The sequence below is a fragment of the Homalodisca vitripennis genome, chromosome 2, assembly GCF_021130785.1.
Source record: "Homalodisca vitripennis isolate AUS2020 chromosome 2, UT_GWSS_2.1, whole genome shotgun sequence".
Classification (NCBI taxonomy): domain Eukaryota; kingdom Metazoa; phylum Arthropoda; class Insecta; order Hemiptera; family Cicadellidae; genus Homalodisca; species Homalodisca vitripennis.
Genome location: NC_060208.1, coordinates 122,836,292 through 122,858,708, shown reverse-complemented (window position 1 = coordinate 122,858,708; position 22,417 = coordinate 122,836,292). Strand labels below are relative to the sequence as shown.

Sequence of the window (22,417 nt, the reverse complement as noted above, 5' to 3'; positions counted from 1 at the left end):
ACGAAAAACTCACAGCATTGAGGGGTTGATCAAGGAGAATTGCTGAAGTAAAATCATTATGAAGTAAAAAATCATTTATATAGTTTTTTGTTTCACTGAACAATGGGCAAATGTCCGGAAAAATCCTGTTTCCTTCACAATCCTTCCATCGTCAAAAATAAACTTTATGCAATTAGCGCAAAAACTGAAGCAAAATTGAACAGTGTTCTTCTGTTAAAAGTGTTGACATAACAGCATCCAACAGAAAATCGATTTTCTGAAACGAGTTAAAAGAAGGTGAACCAGATTTTACAGCAAGTGCAGGATGGTTGGACCATTGGAAAATGATGTGGTATCAGGCAACTTGAAATATGCGCCAAAAAATTGTCTGCAGATTCTGAAGTTGTGAGACAGTTTTGTGAAAAGTTTCAGCATATAATAAAAAATGAAAATCTTACAGTAAAACATTTCAATTGTGACGAAATTGGACTGAATTTTACGATGTTACCCTCCATGACCCTTGCCTCTAAAGAAGAAAAGGCAGCCCCACGACTTAAAAATCAAAAGAGAGTTACATTATTAGATGCTGCAAATGCTAGTGGTGACTACACATTAAAGCTGATGGTCATTGTTAAACCTGAAATACCTCAGGCCCTAAAAAAAATCAAAATCTGCTTTGCCCATCCAAAAATATGCATGGATGGACAAAGCAATTTTTAAGAAATGGTTCTTTAAAGACTTTGTGCCAGAAACGAAAAAATATTTAAAGAAATAGATTTGCCTTTGACAGTTATTTTGACGCTAGACAACGCTACGTGCCACACTGATGAAGAAGAACTCATCTGTGAGGTAATCCGCACGCAAGGCATATTGGAAGCTATGAAAAGAAAGTATCGACGTTGTTTGTTGTAGTGTATGCTGCAAGCAACAGAATGTGAAGAGACAATAGCAATTTTCTCAAGAAAGCTTGTACAATGATAAAAGCTTGAAAGATGTGGTCTATTGGATAGCCGAGTCTTGGGATGAAGTTAAAGCAGACACAATCAACAAATCGTGGAAGAAAATCTTGAAGAAGACCCCAGCACAAATCAAGAGAATGATCCAGATGATGATTTGTCCTTAGCAGAACTTATAAAGAAGCTCCCAGGATGTGGTGGCTGAGTGGTTAAAAAATGAGAGTTACATGAAGTTCCTGACTAAGCTATCATAGAAATGATATCTAAACCAGGTGACCCAGAGGAAGGAAGTGATGATGAGGATGTGTGTGTGAAGAGAGGATGGCAGTGATGACTCACACGGAAAGGCTGGTGGCACTGGAGGCAGCCCTTTCCTACATAGAACAACAACCAAAAAACCCCAGTCGATACAATACTTCTCAGACAATGGTGGGACATCATGCAAAAAAAGAGATCGTCAAATTTAAAGCAAATTACTTTGGACTCCTTTTTTAAGTAAACCACATGTGCATACCAAGTAACTGAATCATGAATTATGTGTTTTACTGTATAAATTTACAATATTCGTTTATTCTGTGTAATTTGAGTTTCTCGAAATTCGAGGTACCACCAGCCCCAATTATCTTGGATTACTGAAACTCTACTTATCAATATAAAAATACTTGCTAACACTCTGCAAAATCCCAAGTATGGACTTGTACCTTAATTGAACTCAAAATGGTCAAAATAGATTTAACCCCTATAACGTCACAGACGCCGTATGGCGCATAGACAAACTATCTCCAAACGGCAAAGACGCGGTACGGCACATCGACACAAAACTGCATCTATAGCAAATTTAAGTTCCTTTTAAATACGATCAATGTCACTAACGGTATGCGTCAACCATGTGTGTGGGTTATTGACCTATGTCAAACGTCAAAATATAGCTGTCGCGTTACATTGTTTGAAACAATAGACGCGGTGTCTAGACACTCTCCCCGCCACACGGCACAGACGCCGTACAGCGCACGCGCTTTTGTTTGCAGTTTGGCTTCAGGTAGTGCGTGTCTAACCATCGCTGAGTCGGTTTCCTTCGTCGTGTTTTCTGTTTATATGGTTTTTATTTATTTTAAATTTTATTATATATAATTTATTTTAATTATATTTATATAATTGTCTGGTAATGTTTATAGTTTAGCTAATAAAATTTTGTGTGTCTTTTATTTTGACTTTATTTATATCTACAATTTAATGTCCCATAAATATATATGTACGTACAAGATAATTTTAAAATTTTTACTTTTTTATACTTACCATAATTATAGATAGTAAAAATAAAAATGAACTTTACACATTAAATTTTTTTTTTTTAAATACTGTGCCGTTTGCTGGAAGTTGTGAAAAGATATACTGACGTTATAAGGGTTAATTTTGAGTTATGTAGAAATGCAATTGAAACCATGCAGCCCTAACAATTTTTTCTACATAGATTTTATAATTCAAAATCTAAAATAAATATATTGTACCTTTTTGTGATTGAAATTAAAGTTGCCATTAAACATTTTCTTAGGCGAGAAATTTGAGTACTTTAACTATTTTAATATTTAGGACATGTCAAGTGATTAGTCGGTTAATCAATTGGGAAATTGATACTTCTAAGGTTGATGCTTACCTTCTTCACTCCATTCAGCTCCTTTCTCAATAATCATTTTTCGCTCATAGTCTTGTAGTGTCAATGGCTTCGTCTTTGAATTCTTTTTTACATATTCAGGTTTTTGTATATCTTTAAAGAACTCTACATCTTTTTCATAAATCTTTGGATCTCTATTTTTGATCTTTGACAAAGTATCATAGAAGTTTTTCTCTACTTCCTCAGTTAACATCTGAAAATATAAACAGTTGATAGAGTGTTCCACATAGGAAGATCTGGAAAATATTTGAACAGTTTTTACAAACGATCTTAGCTCCTTTCTTGCTGAGGATTGATTTCATATAATTAAGAAATATGTTTTGGAAAATTAAGTTGTCAAATAAAACTTTTGTTAGGTTAAGATAGTACTATAATTGAGGATAATATGTGTGTAATTTTACTGATGCAGATCTACACAAATATAGTTTTGTATGGCAATAACATAATTTGATCTATTCATGATAAGATAAGACATTATTAGCCTTAACACTTATAATTAGTTAGAGTTTGTGGTGCAGCACTACTACAATTGACTTGCTCATAGGTTCGGTACTTGAGGGATCTGAGGTAGTAATATTAAACTAAATTTTCTCAATCTGACTACATGATGACCTCACCACAGTTTGAAATGCACAAATTTGATTTAAGATTAGAACATTTTTAAGAAATTTCACTTAACTTGATACCCAGTACCTAAATTGCTATCTGTAAGTAGATTTTAATACCATGGGTGGAAAGTATACCTCAATTTATTCACTCTATACACTGGAATAAAATAAATACATAATATATCTAGGTCATCTAACAGCTTAGTAGATTGAGCTTACTGAGTAATACATAAGAAAATTACTAACATTGTTCTAATTGCCTTTAAAACTTTCATTAAGTTTAGTACAGTATATAATGCAGAAAAACTAAGAAAGATGTCTCTATACATGCTAAACTAAGAAAGTATTTTTCCACATAAATTACAAAGTTCATTGTAAATAGGTTTTCTTTATTGCAGCTCAAGTTCCCAGTGTAGATATAACTTGTACTGAATTCGGTATAACCTAATTACTGTTTATTAAACATTCATTTCTATATTATAAACTAAAATAATGTTAACTTGTAATGTAAGTCTATTGGACCAACCCATCCATCTTCATCATCTTCAGATTGTGATTCTTCAGATGAAAGTTCAAGAAGTTCATCCTTGCCTGTAACAAAGCCAAATAACATATACTAAGGGAAATTAGGATGTTACAAAGATACAATGTTAACCCTTAAGAGCAGGCTGTAGTGAAACGACTTTAAGTTTTACCTTGAAGAGCAACGTTACACTTCAAATACTTTGATACCACTATATTTGGCAGTAAAATTAGGAAAAATATCTCATTAAATAAATATAATTTATACACATCCAAACAAGGGGACACAAATTCCCATAATCTTATGGAAGGAATGTCACTTTGACTTCAATATTATTAAGCCACTTGCAAATGGGATGGAAACTTGATGATTGCTTTTAACCACTATGAGGTTCTCTAATCAACCAGAAAACCCAAGAAAGTGCGTTTTGGGATTTGATCTTTAGTGTGAATGGGAGGTTGGCGAAATTAAGTAGCCAAAATTCTCCAAATAAAACTACATCATGGGTAAAATTTCATGTCAACTTTGTCAATTTTGTTTTAAAAACAATACTCAAAAGTCCCAAACATGCAATCTTGAGCATGTTTTGGGTGTTGTAAATTTTCAAACTGCCTTAAATACCAACCAAATTGCCTTAAATATAGAACAGGTACATGCAAATCCTCACATTTTGATAGGTACATTGCTTATTAAGTATAATTTTCTAAATTTTGAAACAACATAATATACAAGCATTATTAGCCCTCTGGAATATCCATCATGCCTTTCTAATAGATACTATCTCATGGGATGGTTTTAATTCGTTGCTATCAGTACAGAGGCAGTACCTATCACACATTCTGGAGTATTCATCTTACTTACTTACTTACTGCCGGGGCGTAACAAATCTCAGTCGATTCTTTGCCTCGTCTATGAGCCTCTTCCACGCCACCCTGTCTTCCGCCAGATCCACAGACCCTCCACACCGGGTCACATCTTCGACCACTTGATCGCACCATCTTATCTTTGACCTACCCAAAGGGCGCCTTCCTGCCGGTACCGCCTGGTAGACCTCTTTTAACCTTATGCCCTCCTGTCTCCGATGTACATGTCCTAGCCAGCTAATTCTCTTTGCCTTCACCAAAGCCACAATATCAGGATCTTGGTATACACTGCGTAATTCTCTATTTTTTCTTATTCGCCACACCCCTTCATCACATATTGGTCCAAATATTTTTCGGAGAACTTTATTCTCAAAAACAATCAACCGCCCCTCATTTTTCTTCGTTAATGTCCATGTTTCACTGCCATACATTAGGACTGTATTCATCTTATGTAACACATAAATATTCCATAAAATCTAATAATGAATGCCTTTGGTTAACATAACGGTGTATGGCAACATGTCACCTATCAGATTACCCAAACTATTACAGCAGGTCAACAGTAACTATGAAGGTTGCAGTATAATAAGCGGCCACTATGACAATCAAATCAGCCTAAATTATTATTAGAAATATCTAAACTATCAAATACCAAACCATTCTTACTAAAGTTATTTGCAATTAATTAAAGCTGGCTGTTTTAAATTTATTATAACAATATTGTTATATCAATATTAAAATTAATTTCAAAATAAATTTGAATATACATTTTTTGAAATTATTTAAAAAAAGTAAAATTATTTTTGTAGTATTTGAGTAATGATTGCAAACTACAATGAAGATGAACTTAAACATTATTTATATCACAATCTATCAGACATGCTTATCCTTTGAAATAGTAAGACGTAGGTTTTACACAGTTTTGTTTTTTACGTGTAAAAGATTTATAGCTCATTGTTAAATCGATACTTTTTAGATAATTTAAAACATAGCCTAGCTAAACTAAACCATAACATGGAATGCCTAGAATGCAATTGGGCTCGTCATTTTTGGTTTATTGTCGTTCGTTTAGATAATCGGAAATATTGATGATTCGATTGTCGTGGTATTGCCACTACGAATACTAGTATACAACAGTATAGGTTGTGGCAGCATCATCGCTAACTGCTAACTCACAACTAAAAACAAACTGGTTGTTTAGATTACACATGATCTTGTCATTGGAGTAAATGAACAATGTAACTTATCTGAAACTGGTGGAATGGTTCTGTGAATTAATATTTTGACAGTTTATAAATATTTGTAATGAATCAGACCTTTGTTTGTAAACTAGTATTCGAAAACATTTAGAAGTAATACTGTAAGCTAATTATACAGATAGACTACAATTGTTGTTTAAGTTGTAAGGTTCTAAGTCGGGATTGAGGGTCTACAAATTAGCAACTGTTAGAATTCCTGAACCCTAATGAAGATTACTATGAAATACAAGTTTATAGTAATAATATAAGTTATTCGGATATTATTTTACTGAAACTGAAGTTTTAAATATATATTTTTACCAAATACTTGGATATTAACTTTTTTTAAATAACAGACTGGGTCATTCCATGTCAACTAACAAGGCACTTAACCTGACCATTTCAGATTTGGTTGAAACTTTGTGTACTTATACTCTCTGAGACCCTGAAGTAAAATAGAATAAAGAAAGCAAAGTTTTCTAGTTACAAATTTTCAAAAATAACAAAATGCAGTGTTTTTTAACGTGAACTTAAATCTAAAAACTGCTATAACTATAGTTCTACTAGTGCTAGAGAGCTGGGAGATAACAGCTAGCTCATTTTAAAGAGGATTTTATGGACTTTAATTTGATATACAACTTGAACACTTAGGGTAAAAAATAATGTTTTAGTGAAAATAAAAAAAAATTGTTTTTAATGAAAAAAGTTTTATGCTTATATGCATATACTTTGTGATTACACAAAAACATTTCAGAATGGGCTATGATGGGATCAGGAGATATTTTAAAAATACATCATTGGTGTCAAAAAATTTTCAGCGTTATTGGTCTAGCACTCTGTACAATCTGCTTTTAACATAAATTACAAACGGGCAAATTTGTGTCAACACCACTTTCTTTGTTAAATAAAAAAAAATAATGGAAACCAATCTTTTTGGAAATGAAAATCTCTCAGTTCTTTAGCACGAATAGAACTATAGTTATAGCTGATTTTATATTTAAACACACGTTAAAAACTCTGTATTTTCTGATCTTTGAAAATTTCTAACTAAAAAGACTGTGTGTGTGTAGCTCATTTAAGATTTGTTCAATGTTGGGAGGAAACTAACTAAAATAATAAAAAAACCTCTTTAAAATACTCCTGATTATGTAAACTATTATTATAATGAATTTTAGTAAGAATGTTCTAAAAAGTACTGAAATATTACAATAATAACAATAACCTGAACTTAAACTAATACCCATTTAAAACTAGAGGACTGGGAGGGAATTGGGTTTTGGGTGGGGAATTAACATGATAGGAGACCTATCAGGGTGGCCAACATGAAAGGACTGCCAACAGAAAAATATACTAGGTCTAATGGAAAGTCATAATTTAACTGAGTGTTGGACCTACTCAATGTCAATTAACCTAACTAAGTGTACTGTTTATAATTTAAGTGTTGATATTGTTATTAAACTTATGAAAATCCATTAAACTGTTTAATCTATCCAACGGCTATCTTATTTACCGAAGCCAACCTTGTTGACTTTATAATTTTCTTTATTTCATGTTTCCTCATTCTCAATATTCCCTTCCTGTGTTACACACTACAGGAGTTCAACAGAATTTTTTGTGCAAGAAACTGGGTGTCTCCAAACTGAATAAATATCCTACCCAAGATTTTACACAGTTGTTAAAAACTGTAGTTTAAACGATTACAGACATACCTAGTAGAGGCTAAGAATACTTACAAATTTTGGGTGGAGTACGATAAGCACACTTTTTTTTATATCAATATTGACAAATGATATGACTTAGGACTAATTATAACTTTTGATATAACCAAGTAATACAATTGCTGAACAATAATTAACTTGTATCAACTATAAACACTTTTTCTTATTATAAACATATTTTTTATACATAAGGATAGACTTTAATAAGCGGCCTACACTCGTTATTCGTTTTTTAATGAATTGTTCAATGTTTTTATCGGAAGGCATAATTCGATATTACAATTTATTAAACTTACCATATTATTTCATCTTATTACTTATAGCAGTTTTAATGTAAACAATAAACAGCAAGAAGTAACTAATATTTTAAGACTGAAAATGGCAATGAATATGAGGAAAATATGTAAGATATTTCTCACGAGTGACGAGATTAGTTTAAGTGGCTTCATGTACGTTTGCCTCCTGGTACCCATGGGGAAAATTCTTTCCTTTATTTCACAAAAAGCTGTTACTCATGGCTATCAAGCTGGGTAAGTTATAAATATTGTAAGGTTTCTTTGATCTGCAAGTCTAGGCATTAGTTGGTTTTGTAATGTTAGTGTTAAATTTATGTTTTTAAAATTATAATAAACGAGATTCTTCTTGTTACGGTAATTTCTTATAACTCTTATTGTGTAAGAAGTTTTTCATATCAAGGTTGGATAATATATTTAACAATTCAACAAAAACAATCGAATAACGAGTGTAGGCCGCTTATTAAAGTCTCTCCATAGATAATAACAGACAGTAAAAACCTTGAGTATCATGAAACAAAGTTTAAAAATTGACATAGCCCTATCAGCCAACCTGCTTGCAGATCATCTCTGTGAGTATTTGTACAGAAGAGAAGTACGGATATATAAATAAGATGCTTCAACAACTTCTTGAAAGGCGGTTGATCATTGCTACCCAGGAGAAAACATATGAATACTTAGGCATATTTCGGATTTTCTGTTATAAATGTTTATGTTGTAATCATTTCATTATTATTCAAGATTTTTTTCTATTTCCAGCTAGTTTTAATTGTTTGTTTGATTGTTCTATTGTTCATTAATTTATTATTATGAGATTGTCAATATGTGCAGTATATTAATTATTTTAATTTCAAATATGATTCTTGTTACTACTACTAGCCTATTGATATAAATAAAATATATATATATATATATAGTTTTTTTTTTTGTAATTATGAGGTTAAAGGCCGACCTGGCAAATCACGAATTTCTGATTCTGATGTTATCAACATATTCTGCTCATCCTCCTGAACAAAATGTATACATGATTTAAGGTGGTGTGCAAATGACAAATAACATGGTTTTAGGGGGTATATTCATAAATAGTTAAGTTTTTAATGTTTTAATGTTCTTCTGTTTGTGTGCTGTGTCTGGATATCTGTAAATATTATCTGCTGCTGGGACTGATGGCGTATCTGTTATCTGAGCACTCCGGGGCAGAAGTCAGTGCTTCACAAGATATCGTGTACTATAGGTTGTTGGATCAAGTGAGTGTGTGACAATCATGGATAAACCATCCACTAGTTTGACCAATTGTAGTGAATTGTGTGTGTCGCAGTGACAAAACACTGCGTCAGGCATGTTAAAAGGTTACGTTTTGACCGAAACGAGATTATTTTTTTTTAATAAAGCATTGAAATTTTAATAATGAGTGTATTTGTTCATCGTGCGGTCGCGTATTGTTTTTAAGCGGGAAAACTTTGATGTCTCGTTGCGACAGAAAAATTCATAAAAGTAGTAACAAAAAGCTAATTAAATGTTGTAATTTTTCAAAATCGGCCCGGGCAGGTTGCTTCTTTGAAAGAACGCACTTAGACCTAGAGACATATTTTGATTTGGTGACCACGTTGTTGCGTTTGAAGCCACTGAGACAACACTATATTTCGTTGGAGTTTGGCGTTTCTGCACATTCTGTGGAACACACTAATGGTAAGTGTTCTCTATTAACATCCATTTCTATATTTTATATTAGGGTTTTTCATGATTTATTAAGTGTTTTCCACTTTACATAATAATTGGCTTTGCATTAAATTTCAATTTATGTTTTTGATCAGCCCCTCTAGAATTTGATATTTTACTGATAGGTACTATCTTGAGGGATGTTTTTCTTTTGTTGACATCAATGCGGGCTGTGGCAGCACCTTCAGACGGAGGCACTCGTCTCAACCTGATAACAACTAAATAATTTGTAACTTGAAAGTAAGAAAAACATTGTTCATTTGGGTCAAAATTCCACTCATTTCAGTATTATTTTTCATTTACGTTTCCAAAGATGTCGCCGCATCCGATGACGTCATCAAGAGGTTAAATCACAGCACAAAAGGTCACATGACGCCCGACGCTAATGTACAGCATGAAAATATTAGTCCGCGCATGAACAGTTGTTCCATTTTTTATGTTCAACAACTTCGTTATTTCTCATTTCCATCTTGTCAAACCTTATATTGTTTTGTTCAGTAGGACGATTCCAATAAGTTAATAATGCAAAATTTGCATTTTGCCACTCCGGCCATTACTTTCACAATTGCTATTTATTTATAAATATGAATTCGATATATGAATATTAAGTGTCAATGATTATACTAATCGATATGGAAACGGGGTCCACTTATCGTACTCTACCCTAGCTTTTTACGTTTAAGTTAAATAATTGTATTCAGCCATTCTTTTCAAACATACACCTAAGGGTTATAAAAATTAATTACTGAATTTCCTAATATAACCGTTAATAAAGCCTTTCAAACATCTAATAAAAGTAGAAACTGATAATATTTTGCATTAAAAAAAATTTTTTGTCATTTTCTTTAGCTTTGAAGTTGTAGCTTTCTTACTGGCTAGATGTAACCAAACATATGTTTTTTTTTGGACAGCTGATACATTGTTAATAGTTTCCCTCCAAACAAATTGAGGTTATGTTCAAGAAGATTGAAGTTTTCTCTTCAAACTGGGGAAATTTTCATTTTGATTTTGGTAAGTTTTTGCTGGGTTTTTTTAACTAATACAAAAATCAATTCTTGATGTCCACGTCCGTAACAAAAAACTACTAAAAGTTTAAATACCAATTGTAATAGTTGGTTAATCAACATGAATTTTATAAAAGTTAGGAGTGTACCTTTTTTAATTAATTGGTAGTCTTTATGTGAATGAATAAAAATATTTTCGACAAAAAATAAGTGTTACAGACGTGACATCTCGTACTGTTAAACACGATACTATCTTGTCTGATATGGAAAAGGCAGTGTTTAACAGCTTGTGTGTGCTTTTAAAACCTATAGGCCTACTTGAAGTTTGTTTTTGTACCTTGCAGTGATTTCAGTAGCCTAGGTTTACATGGGTGCCTTGTGTTTCCAACCTTAAAAAAATGTGTGCTAAACATTAAACTTCGTTTGAGTAAAAATATGCCAATATAATTAAGGTTGTGGGTGAGTGGTGATATCAAACCCTTAGATAGCCTACAGTATTTGTAATTTTAATGGATTCTAAAACAACAGTAAAGGTTAAAACCTTCACTTGTCTTCATTGGGCATTCCTATTCGCCAGTTACTGAGTTACTGGACATACCCACACCGCAACTGGATGAAGTGGGCAGATGTGATCACGCTTAGGGCCTACTGATTACAAAGAGGTTACATTTCTAGTTATGTTATAGTCTTAAAACTTATAGTTTTGGAGTGGTTATTAAAAACTAATATAACCTGTTTTATTTTTTCCAGAAAATGTCGAGTAGAGATCGTGTTGCCAAATGCAGAGCGAAAGAAGAAGGAAAATCCAACTAAGTGGCAAGAGCATCTTGAGAAAGATAAGTTGCGTAAGAGAGCCGTCAGAGCTAAGGAAAAAGAAGATTTTACATGGTGATAATAAACTTTTACTCCTAAAAAAGGGAAAAAAAGATAGGGAAAAGACAGCGTCGTTGCAGGTTGAGAAAGAAAAAATGTTAATGTTGAAGTCTCTGGGTCTGATCTTGGCTCTTACAAAAGTCCAAGAACCCTAGGAAAGGCTGTGAAGAAGGTAAAAGCTTTGTTGCCTAAGGAGTCCGTCAAAAAAACGTGCAGTTTTTAAGCGTTTAATGTATGAAAACCTTGGTCCTGAGATAGTTAAAAATATTTTTAAAACAAGAAAATCTGGATCAAGACAACTATCAGAAGAGTGCAAAACAGAGCGTGATTGAATTTTTTAACAATGATGAGATTAGCCGTCAGGCTCCAGGAAAAAGGGATGTCCAAATCTGTAAAGGACCCTCTTACTGGGAAACGGGGCCTGATCCAAATTCGCCATATGGTTATGGGAATTAGAGAGGCTTATGAACAGTTTAAAAGTTCGCATCCAGACGAGAAGATTTCAAAATCTAAGTTTTATAGCTTGCGGCCTAAAACACATCCTGCCCTTAAGTGAGATGCCCCATACAGTATGTGTTTGCATTAAACACGCCAACTTCTCGTTCTTGATTGAACCAATATCTAAATTTCATCCTGCATTCCCAAAAACTCATAATGAGCTTTTAGGGTCAGTTTGTTGTGATACAGAATCAGTGACCTGTATGGACAAATGAATGCGAGAACTGTATTCAAAAATTAGAGACTCTGCTGAGTTCTGATGTTGATATGAATAAAAGGCTCAAGTGGAAGGAGTGGAAAAACAGTAAATAATTAGACCTAAGTTGGTTAGAAAATACTACAACGTTGAAGAGGATGGTTTTAACATTAAACAGTCAACTAGCTGCATTTAAGACGCACACATATATTAAAAGAGTACAGGCACAATACTTTGAGAAGTGTAAAAAAATCTTTGACCAAGAACCCCAAAAGTGCTGTAATGCAAGTAGACTTTGCAGAAAATTATTCGATCATCCAACAGGATGAAATTCAAAGCGCTCACTGGGCTCATAACCAAACTACAAATATTTACCTGTTGTATTTGGCACAATGACAAAGTATACAGTTTTGCTGTCATAAGTGATGACTTGAAAACACAGCAAAAACTCAGTGTTTGCTTTTATGAAGGCAATTATAGTTAAATTTAAGGAAGTAGTTCCACAAGTAAATAAGTTGATTGTTTTTTCAGACAACTGTTGCAGGCCAATTTAAGAGCCGGTATAATGTCGCAATTGTCTGCTACGCTGAGAAAGATTTTGGAGTTACGTCGGAGTGGAATTTTTTTTGCTTCGGGGCACGGCAAAGGGGCAGTTGATGGAGTGGGAGGTTCTGTCAAGAGAACTGTCTGGAGGGAAGTTCAAGGGAGGCAATGTTTTGTGAGCACGCCTTATGATTTTTATGAGACAGCCAAAGTAAAGTGCAAAGAGACTGTCATTTTATTTGTCCCACAGGCTGAAGTAGATTCAGTTTGCAACACTCCTCACTAAAAGATGGGACAACCTGATTGTGATACCTAAAATACAATCTATGCATCACTTTCAGGGGTTATGACGATAACTACATGCTCATTGGTAAGACATCGGTTGATTTGATGTTAAAAGTTCCAATTGTAGAAGAATCTTTAAGTGGATGAACCTTCAAGTGAAGAAGAAGACAACCCTTCTAGTTCAATGACTCTAACAAAAGATCATGACCGCTTCTATAGGTTTTAAGGATGTGTATACTGACTCTGAGGACAGCTCTAAAGAAGAAGAAGAAAATACAACGAAACCTGCTCCATACACATTTGATGAATTGAAGCTGGATGTGTACCTTGTCGTCTCATTTACCAGGGTAAAAAGACTTTGAATTTTGTGGCAGTAAACTCAAGGAGAAGTACAGCCTGATCGTGAAATTGAAGTTATGTTTATGGAACCTTATGGAGGCAAATCTACGTTTAAGCCTAATGAAATATGACATAAGCTTTATATCTTGTGACCAGATCGTTGGCATTTTGCCTAAACCTGATATAATTACCAAGGGAGGTAGAATTCTTCACCAGTTTAAAAATGATGTTGCTCTGTAAAAGTTAGGACTTGGACTTTTGTCAAGCTCTGTCACTAAGACAATTTAGTCATTATTTTATTTATTATTATTATTTTATTGTTACTGACTAGTCAGTAATATTCTTCTTGTAATTTTTTTACATTATTCAGGTTTTAGATCAGGTAAAGTTTTTCCACCACTCACAGTGATTTTTCTCTCGCCCATGGCGATTTTAGCCCTCACACACATATATTACATGATTATATTTATTATTAATTATATTATTACATATAATATATGTTAAAGTGTGCATTGTGTCAAATAAATGGTTTTTAATGAGAAATTTTACTTTATTGTCACGTCCGTAACAAACCCCAGTCACGTCCGTAACAATGTTTACATTTTTTTATTTTTTATTTCCAATGTTTTCTGATTAGACATTAATGTTTCCCAGTAGGAAATTTTCTTAAGACTATCACAGATAATTTTAAATTGCATATTTCTCAAATAATTAACAGACTTTTAAACAGTTGTCATACTATGTCAGAAAACCTAGGTGCTTTTCACGTCACGTCCGTAACACAACTCTATTAGATATGGCATTAAAACAAATAATGTTATGTATTTTATATCAGGATTGAAAATTGTATACACATTTGTCTATCTGCTTGGTATTAAATATTTATAGAAAAAAAAAAAAACTTTAATTTTTATTCTAATGAGAAGGTGTGTAACTGTCACGTCCGCAACAAAAGAATGGCTGTATTCGTAAATAAAGTTACAGTAACTAGAAAATACCCGACCTTGCCAATCGAGAGTTAACCCATAAACAGAGTGATTTAATACCATAATTCTGAACCAAAGACTAATCAAAATAAAAAAACAGGCTAGACTAGGCCTAGTAACCTAACAAAAGCAAAGACTTAGTTACTGCTTATGAAACTAACTTTTCGTAACTTAGATGGTTTTGTGTGGTAATTGCAACAAAAAGATATTCATACAAAATTAGGAAACTCTCCTAGAGAGTGCTCTAGGCTTAGGATATATAATAAGTAATTAGTAAAGTGAGCTTACCTTGGGGCTTCATATTTCCCTTGGTTTGCACTGTTAGCAGCTGACAATTAAATCAGGATTAATTTTCTAAGTATAAAATATAGGCTAACTTTAAAAAAGGTCAAAAGATATAATCCATCTTTCTTTGTATATTTTTGGACGAAAGGCAAATAAATAATAATTTGTTTATTTAATTAAAAGATGCCGGGAGTTTTAGAAAAACGAGTACATAAACTTGTATACGCAGATTAAACAAGACTGTATTAGACACACGCCACAGCAATGTCTCATGTTACAACTGTTACAATTTCCTGGCTGCAATGTTAGGTTATGTGCCTTGTTTTGTCTACTTTTTTTTATGTACACATCTCACTGGTGAACTGATAGCAAATCCAATATCACTTGCCGGTGGAGTACAAAATACTAAATTTGAGATAATTGAAGAAAAGTTAATTGATCAACTATTACTAAAAATTCTAAATTTGTTTATTTTGAGATTTCCTTTTTGGTGGAAACACATTATTTTACTACTTTTAAGTTACTGTTAAAGTTAAGTTCACTGTTTAAATGACCAAAATGCTGAGAAAATAGTTTGATCTATGTTGACAATTTTTGAAGCGTTAAGAATAAATAATCTTCATAAATAATTGCTCAGAAGCATGACGGGGAAAAATGCTGGATTACAAACAATTAGAATAAGGCATTCTGCAACACTGTGTATTTACATTGTTAAGCCCACAAAGCGGACATAGCTATAACAGACATGTGCAAAGTTGTTTGGAAGCTCAAAAGCTCAAACATTTTATTTAATGGTCTTCAGGCGTTTTATGTACATTTTCAGACCCATCCCACCACGAAGTATTGAAGACAGTAACAGATAAGCATCAAACAACCCATGGGTGAAGAAAAGTTCCAGAGCAGTTGAAATTTCTGTTCAGAGCAATAACAGATGGACTCTTAGGCATAAAAACTGCAAGCAATTGATAAAAAACTATGAAGTTATTACTGAAGCTCCGAGATGACTGTGAAAACGACCAAAATGAAAACATGGATGCTGTTGAAGCTTTAGAGATTTTGAACACCATAACTAGTGATGCGCGATTACGAGATGTTACAATCGAAACGTTTCGATTGTTTGGACCTCTCGAGACATTTCGATTGTGATTCCCTTAACGAGAGGTTCTTACCGAGAGGTTTTTGCCGAGATGTTCCTAGCGATTGTTTCATTGCGACACGACATCTCTTCTCGTACCGGGCAATCGAAGTGTTTGATGAAATGTTGAAAACGAAATGTTTGATTCCATCATCCATAACTTTGTTTTTGCGATACACCATGAACGCTTGACGAGAGGTTCCTACCGAGAGGTTTCTAGCGATTGTTTCGTTTACATGTACAATCTATTCTATTTTTACTAGGCAATCAAAATTCTAAGTGAGATGTTTGTTCACGAAATGTTTGCCGATCGACAGAAGGATTTAACTGAAATATAAATTAATTTAGTTACTTTTTTACTGACTTGACTTCCGAGTTGTTTTAATGAATTACTATATTAGTAGCTACATTTAACATTATACTACATTAAACGCTTATCCACGTTAAAATAATGACGTATGAACAATAAAACATTAAAAAAATAACATGGTACAGAATCAAAACATGTAATATTTTAAAATAATAACCAAGAAAAGGTATTTATTATAATTTAAGATAATATACTTACTCTTAATGCTTCAAGAATGCTGAAGAATTATAATTTACATTTTGACTACGTAGCAATAATTTTGTTCTTTTCGTCCAATATGCACTAAAAACACACTTTGCACACTTTCAATTCAAGATTCCTGTATGTATTTATTGGTTTTATATTAAAAGAGAACACAGAACACTGAAAATATATTAAAAATAATAGTGGATTTACTTACAAACATTATATATTTATAAAATAAAAGTTGTGTCTCTTGTGGCATTTAAAAAAAAATATATTCCCTAAAGTTATAAAATAAAAACATATGAGCACTATTATTTTATTCTATGATCTTTATGTTTCTGTTCAAAAACATTATTTGATCAAGCTTCTCTGAACCCAGTCTATTTCTCCTATCATTCGTGACTAGACCTGCCATTGAAAATATACGTTCAGAGGGAACGTAGGTGGCTGGAATACATAAATATTTAGTCACACGTCTGTACAAGTCTTTGAAAGTAGCATGATGAGTCTTCCAAAATTCTAATGGATCTTTGTTCCTTTCGATGTGGGGCATTTCAATATATTGTTTAATTATCAACGTTGCTGTTGTGGCTGGGGTGATGGCAGACGTTCGGGATGCAACTTTAGAATCGAAGTCAGCCCATATGTCATAGTCGTCTTCAACTGGTATTTTTATTACTGGAAGGAGATCAATAGATTTCTCTGCATTTTTTGGGTTATTTGGGTCAGATCTATTTATTAGCCCAGCTAGTTCTTGTGTTAATTGCTGTTGAATGTTATCTGCTGAATCTTCATTACCAAATGCAGATTTCTTGAACCTCGGGTCTAAAAATGTCGATTTTCCTACTATTTTGTTCACTTCTAAATGAGAGAGCCTCCTGGAAATATTATTCATCAAAGTAAGCTTCAGCTGTGTTGCAATAGCTGTAGTAGTGACTTTTTTCTGTAAAGATTTCTGTGAACCTTTGATGAGAGGTACTATGAGGGACATTGTTGGGTACTGTTCCCCAGACAACTTTTCGGTCATTGACAAGGCAGGTTTGAGCACTGGTATTGTCTCTTAAATAATAATCCACTCCTCAGCACTCAAATTTCTCTCCTCGGCATCAGTGAGGGAAGCAAGAGAAACTGTCAGGGGTAATTTGAGCTTAAGCAAACGTTCTAACATCATAAGAGAGCTGTTCCATCTCGTGGCTACATCTTGTACTACACACAAAACTGGCAAATTCATTTGTTCTTGAATTTCCTTAAGTTTGTATGCAGCATTGTTGCTCCTTTTAAAGTAACCGACTAATTTCTTGCATTTGCTTAAAATTGCTGAAAACTCTACATTGCTATTTATAGCATCCTGCACACAGAGATTTAGTGTATGCGCTACACAGGGATGGTGGTGCATATTCAGACCCTTAGAGATTGCATGTTCTCGGCATTATCTGAAACCACTGTTATGACTTTATCTGTTACTCTAAATTTTTCAAGGATATTACGTATAGCCTCAGCTGTTTTCTCCAGTGTGAGCTTGTTTGATTTCCTCTGTTGCAAGTACAACTGAATATAACTTAAAATGAGCAGTAATTGTGATAAAGGATTTGTTGCTCTCGGATGACCATACGTCAGTTGTAAGCGACAAACTATCAACGTTGTCTAGCATATCTACGAGTTTTTGTTGTATTGTGCTGTAATATTCTGGAACTAATGATTCTGTAAGAGTTTTCCTTGAAGGCAACGTGTACTCAGGCCTTAAAGATTTTGGAGTAAAGCCTGAAACCCTCAGACTATAGATAATGACTGATAGTCTACTAGGGCGATCATGTGAATTAAGTTTTTATCTAAGGCTTTCAACTGTTCCTCGGTTATTGTGTTTTTGGAGGTAGAAGTGAGGCATAATTGTTTTATTATTTTTTTAGGGGGAGGCAAAATTGAATCCGACGATTTTTCTTGTTAAAGTGGTGATTTAAACGTAGAAGGTGTTGAACTTGTTGATGGTGTAGCTAAATCAATGTCAGATGTAGGCGTTTCATTACGGTCGGTAACATGGTCATCAAGCAAAGACTTAAGCGCAATATCATGGCGTCTTTTGATATGGTCATGTAGATTTGTTGTGTTTTTAAAAAACTTTAAAATGGCAGCACACTGTTTAAACTTAACTTTGTCGTTTTCTACCTTTTCAAAAAATTCCCATACTATAGATTTTTTCTTTCTCGAGCACACCATTTTTGCAACAAAACACTAAACTTATGCTTATAAATCTACAACTCTAACCTATAATACTGCGAACAATATTAAAATTGTAATTAATTATTTGTAGTAGTTAACATAAACACGTCTTTACAGTCACAGTATAAAGTAAACTACTGAATCTTTAACACTAATCAATAATATTACGCAAAATATTAAAATTGTAATTAATTATTTGCGGTAGTAAACATAAACATGACTTAACCTTCACACTATAAAGTAAACTACTGGAATTAATGGAGAGGAGAGTGGTGCAAACCAATATATGGAACGAAAGTATGAAAAACAGGTTGAGACAGGCTCATGAAAAGTAAACAATAACAAATTGGCTTAACGAATGCAACAATCGAGAGAAACCTTTCGATTGTAAAGACCTCTCGCTAAGCAATCGAAACAATCGTTAAGCAGAACCTCTCGAGAAGGAACATTTCGATTGTATTAACCTCTCGCTAATCATCACTAACCACAACTAAAGGTAACTTCATTGTTAACCTTTTTGACTCCCACCAATAATTGTTAACTCTTACTCACACATTTTGAGCCAACAGCTACACCACTCTTAATATACACTGGGAGGAGCTTCACAGGTAATTAAAGATACAATTAATTCTTTGAAATGAAAAAGGAAGTGAGGCATAATTTACGTAAATCTGAACAAAAATAACAGATTTTGCTGAAAATCATGGCATTTCCTTGCAGAACGTTATGAGTAAAAAAAATAAAAGAGTGTTCTTTTGAGAAAAAATGCATTGTTTTGGAGACCTCGTGCTTACATCAAGATCCTTGACGTTCTCATTGAACGATTGAATGATAGATTCAATGAGGAATCATTGAAGTTAGTTGAAGCTCTCAATGCACTGTTCGATTTGATTACGAAAAATCGAGAGTGTTCCTTGAACATTATAATGGGATACTGAGAGGAGACATCACATTACTTGAAGCAGAAATAAAAGTGGTGACCAGAAATTACCAAAATTTGTCAGAAAATAGAAACGTCATTTGTTCAAGAGTAAACTTCGAAGAATTAAGAGAAATAGTTAAGCAAAAAAACTTTCCTAACTTATTCAATACAATCAAACTAGCTGCTTCTATTCCCATAGTTTCAGCCTCGTGCGACTGAAGTTTCTCTGCATTAAGGAGGATTAAACTGGTTACTGGTTACTGGTTGAGAACTTCAATGCTGCAAGAGAGATTCTATAACTTATAATTGTTCATAGAGAGGAAAATACTGGGAGAACAAATTCAAATTCCAGATATTATAGAAGGGTCCGCTATGAATAAGAGAAAATTGCACTTGAAATTGACACTTTGTTTTATTTTTGACTATTACTATTTCACATGAAATTCATGAAAAAATGTAATCGGTTTTGTATTTTGTTAAATAAAAATTTGTTCTTGGGTACTCATCTTTGTCTTCCCTTTCCACCTTTAAATTTAAGTGTAATCCCATATAATTGCTATATTGATTTTAATTTTTAAAAAGGTGTATCATTTAGTTAAAAAATCTAAAAAAATCAAGTAGGGAAATTGTAGATTGTTTACTCAAAACAAGCCTTATTATTCAAAGTTTTAAATAAGATAATTCGCAGAAAACTAACTACTATAATGATTTCCAGGTGCCTGGTTATACAAATTTAATTCTGTAACCCTATGTCCATGGTACATCCCTACTAATTGGCCTCCATAAGTTTTTGTCTAGAGCTGCCTAGGACCACAAACAATATAAAGTTATCATGTCCTGGCCAAAGCAAACAATCTGAATTGTGTTTTGTTTCAATTTCAGTCTTATTGTGAACCCTCGACACGTTTAGCTTTTATTGTCTCTGAAATATCAACCAGTACGAAGCGACAACCTTCTTTTGTCTCATCTAGAAACTGTTCGTGACCAATTTAATCTTTCTCTTTATTACTCATTAAAAATAATGCAACACATACAAATATCCTGCCATATAATATATGAATTGTAAATTAGTTTGACAACGTATTAGTGTTACATGTACATAAATACAAAGCCGTAAATAATAATTATTGTAGCTTGTCTATGCCATAGGGTATAACAGAAAGAGTTTATTTATTAGAAACGTGGAAAAATACTTCCCTATGCACAAAGAGTATGGCACAAAGAGTCTTGTTAGCTGACTCCACACAGGAAGAAGCCCTCTCTTCAAAATCCCTAGGAATACACTTTGATAGAGGGTTGACTTGGAATGAGCACATCAATCATGTTTGCGCCAATATTTCCTCTTGCATTAATGTTTTGAGATCCTTACCAAAATACTACCCAAGTCAGGTACTGATAACGGCGTATTATGGCTTAATTTACCCCTATTTGTCCTACGGAGTGGTCCTGTGGGGAGCGTGCGCAAAATCTCAGTTTCAGTGAGCATTCAAACTTCCAAAAAAAGATATTCGAATAATCACAAAAACAACATTCAGAGAATCGTGCAGGCAAGCTTTCAAGAAATCGCAGCTATTAACTCTCCCGTGTCTGTATATTTTGGAAACCACTTTGTTTTGTATGTATAAGTGTGCCTTAACCAGTGGCCGTGACATACATGTGCATGAGACACGCACCCTCGCAGGCAGGTGTTAATTTTATTAACAGACAGCCAAATTGAATAAAAAAAATTCCCCCAAGGCGTAAAAAAATGCGCCTTAAACACCTTTCGGTTTCGCAAGCATTTTATAATGCAGGGGAGTTATTAGCATTTAACTGGGAGATCGCCCAATTACACGACTGATTCTGCTGTTTAAAGTGGGTTATATTGGCGAAGAATGAAAGGTGCATAGTTGTAAAATTTTATGTATGAATGAATATTTTGTGATATGAATGTAAAAAGTTTTAAATTAAATTCCATGACGTTTGCTATACAATGAATTTTGTCACTGCAATAAAACTGATTTGATTTGATTTGAAATTGATCTAATGATCTTGACAATATTGATGAAAGTGGAAATATATTAGACATAAAATGCTACAAATAAATGTTTGCGTAAAGTTATTTTAAACGACGACATATTTGCGATTACTCTATATTTTTGTTTGTTTGAATAAAAATGAACATTTCAGTACATCTGTTGCATAATTTGTTTAGTGACAGTAGTTCACTTGGACAATATTCTTTTGACACTAGATAATTTCGTGGTATAGTAAATTAACTATATTGTGTTACCGAATATTTATAGTAATTTAATTATGCCTGATTCAAAACCGTGACTAAGATTGAATACTTATTTTTATTCAATCTAAGTCACGGTTTTGAATTTTAAACGTTTTAAATTTGAATTCACAAATCCAGCTAAGGATTATATTGACTTGTCTGAATAGCAAAAATAGTACAAACATGTCTTTGTACTACTACGTTCTGTGCTTATACAAGTTCATGACTTATTGAATCAATAAGTAATTTGAATAAACAATTCCTCAACCACGATTGTGAAGAAACTCATGAATTAATTAATTATATTTTGATTTAATTTATTGTTCATTGTAGAAGTGTATGTGTACAATGAAGCAAGTTGTTATTTTTTTAAATTTTATAGAGTTCATTTATTTATGTTGTGTAAAGAAATTTTAATATTAATTTGTGTAACTGCCAGCAGTTTAGTTTAGTTTAGTTTGTTATGTTAAAGTTCATATTAAGAGTACATTAATTTTAGTTAAGATAGCTGTTTTGGGAATAATTGAAGGTTTTGTACTTTGTTTGTGCTATATCATGTCCTGTAGCTGTCATGTAAAATTGAAAATAAATAAATAAATAAATAAATAATTTACTACCATGAACACCCCAGCGGACAGGATTGGAAATTCACTTGTTTTATTCCAAAAAATATCTAGCACTTTTGCCACTTATTTAATCCATAACACGATTGACTGAATATGCCTTAAGGTAATTTCAATTTTTCCCAC

At 33.1% G+C, this 22,417-nt stretch overlaps 1 protein-coding gene across 2 annotated transcripts in view; it reads right to left on the bottom strand.

Annotated features, from left to right (window-relative positions):
* Positions 1-15,083, bottom strand: part of LOC124354658 (protein KRI1 homolog) — a 39,608-nt gene extending 24,525 nt beyond the window's left edge. Inside the window, exons 1-3 of one of the 2 annotated variants that reach the window (XR_006921703.1) lie at positions 14,582-15,080; positions 3,742-3,806; positions 2,590-2,800 (exon numbers count right to left, since the gene is read on the bottom strand). Coding sequence is in view for 1 of the 2 variants with exons in the window: in XM_046805284.1 (XP_046661240.1) it covers positions 2,590-2,800; positions 3,742-3,806; positions 14,582-14,594 (289 nt within the window). In the remaining variant the exon portion in view is untranslated. Of the gene's footprint in view, positions 1-2,589; positions 2,801-3,741; positions 3,807-14,581 lie in introns of both variants that reach the window. The other variant, XM_046805284.1, reaches the window with a different exon arrangement.
* Positions 15,084-22,417: the final 7,334 nt, after the last annotated feature.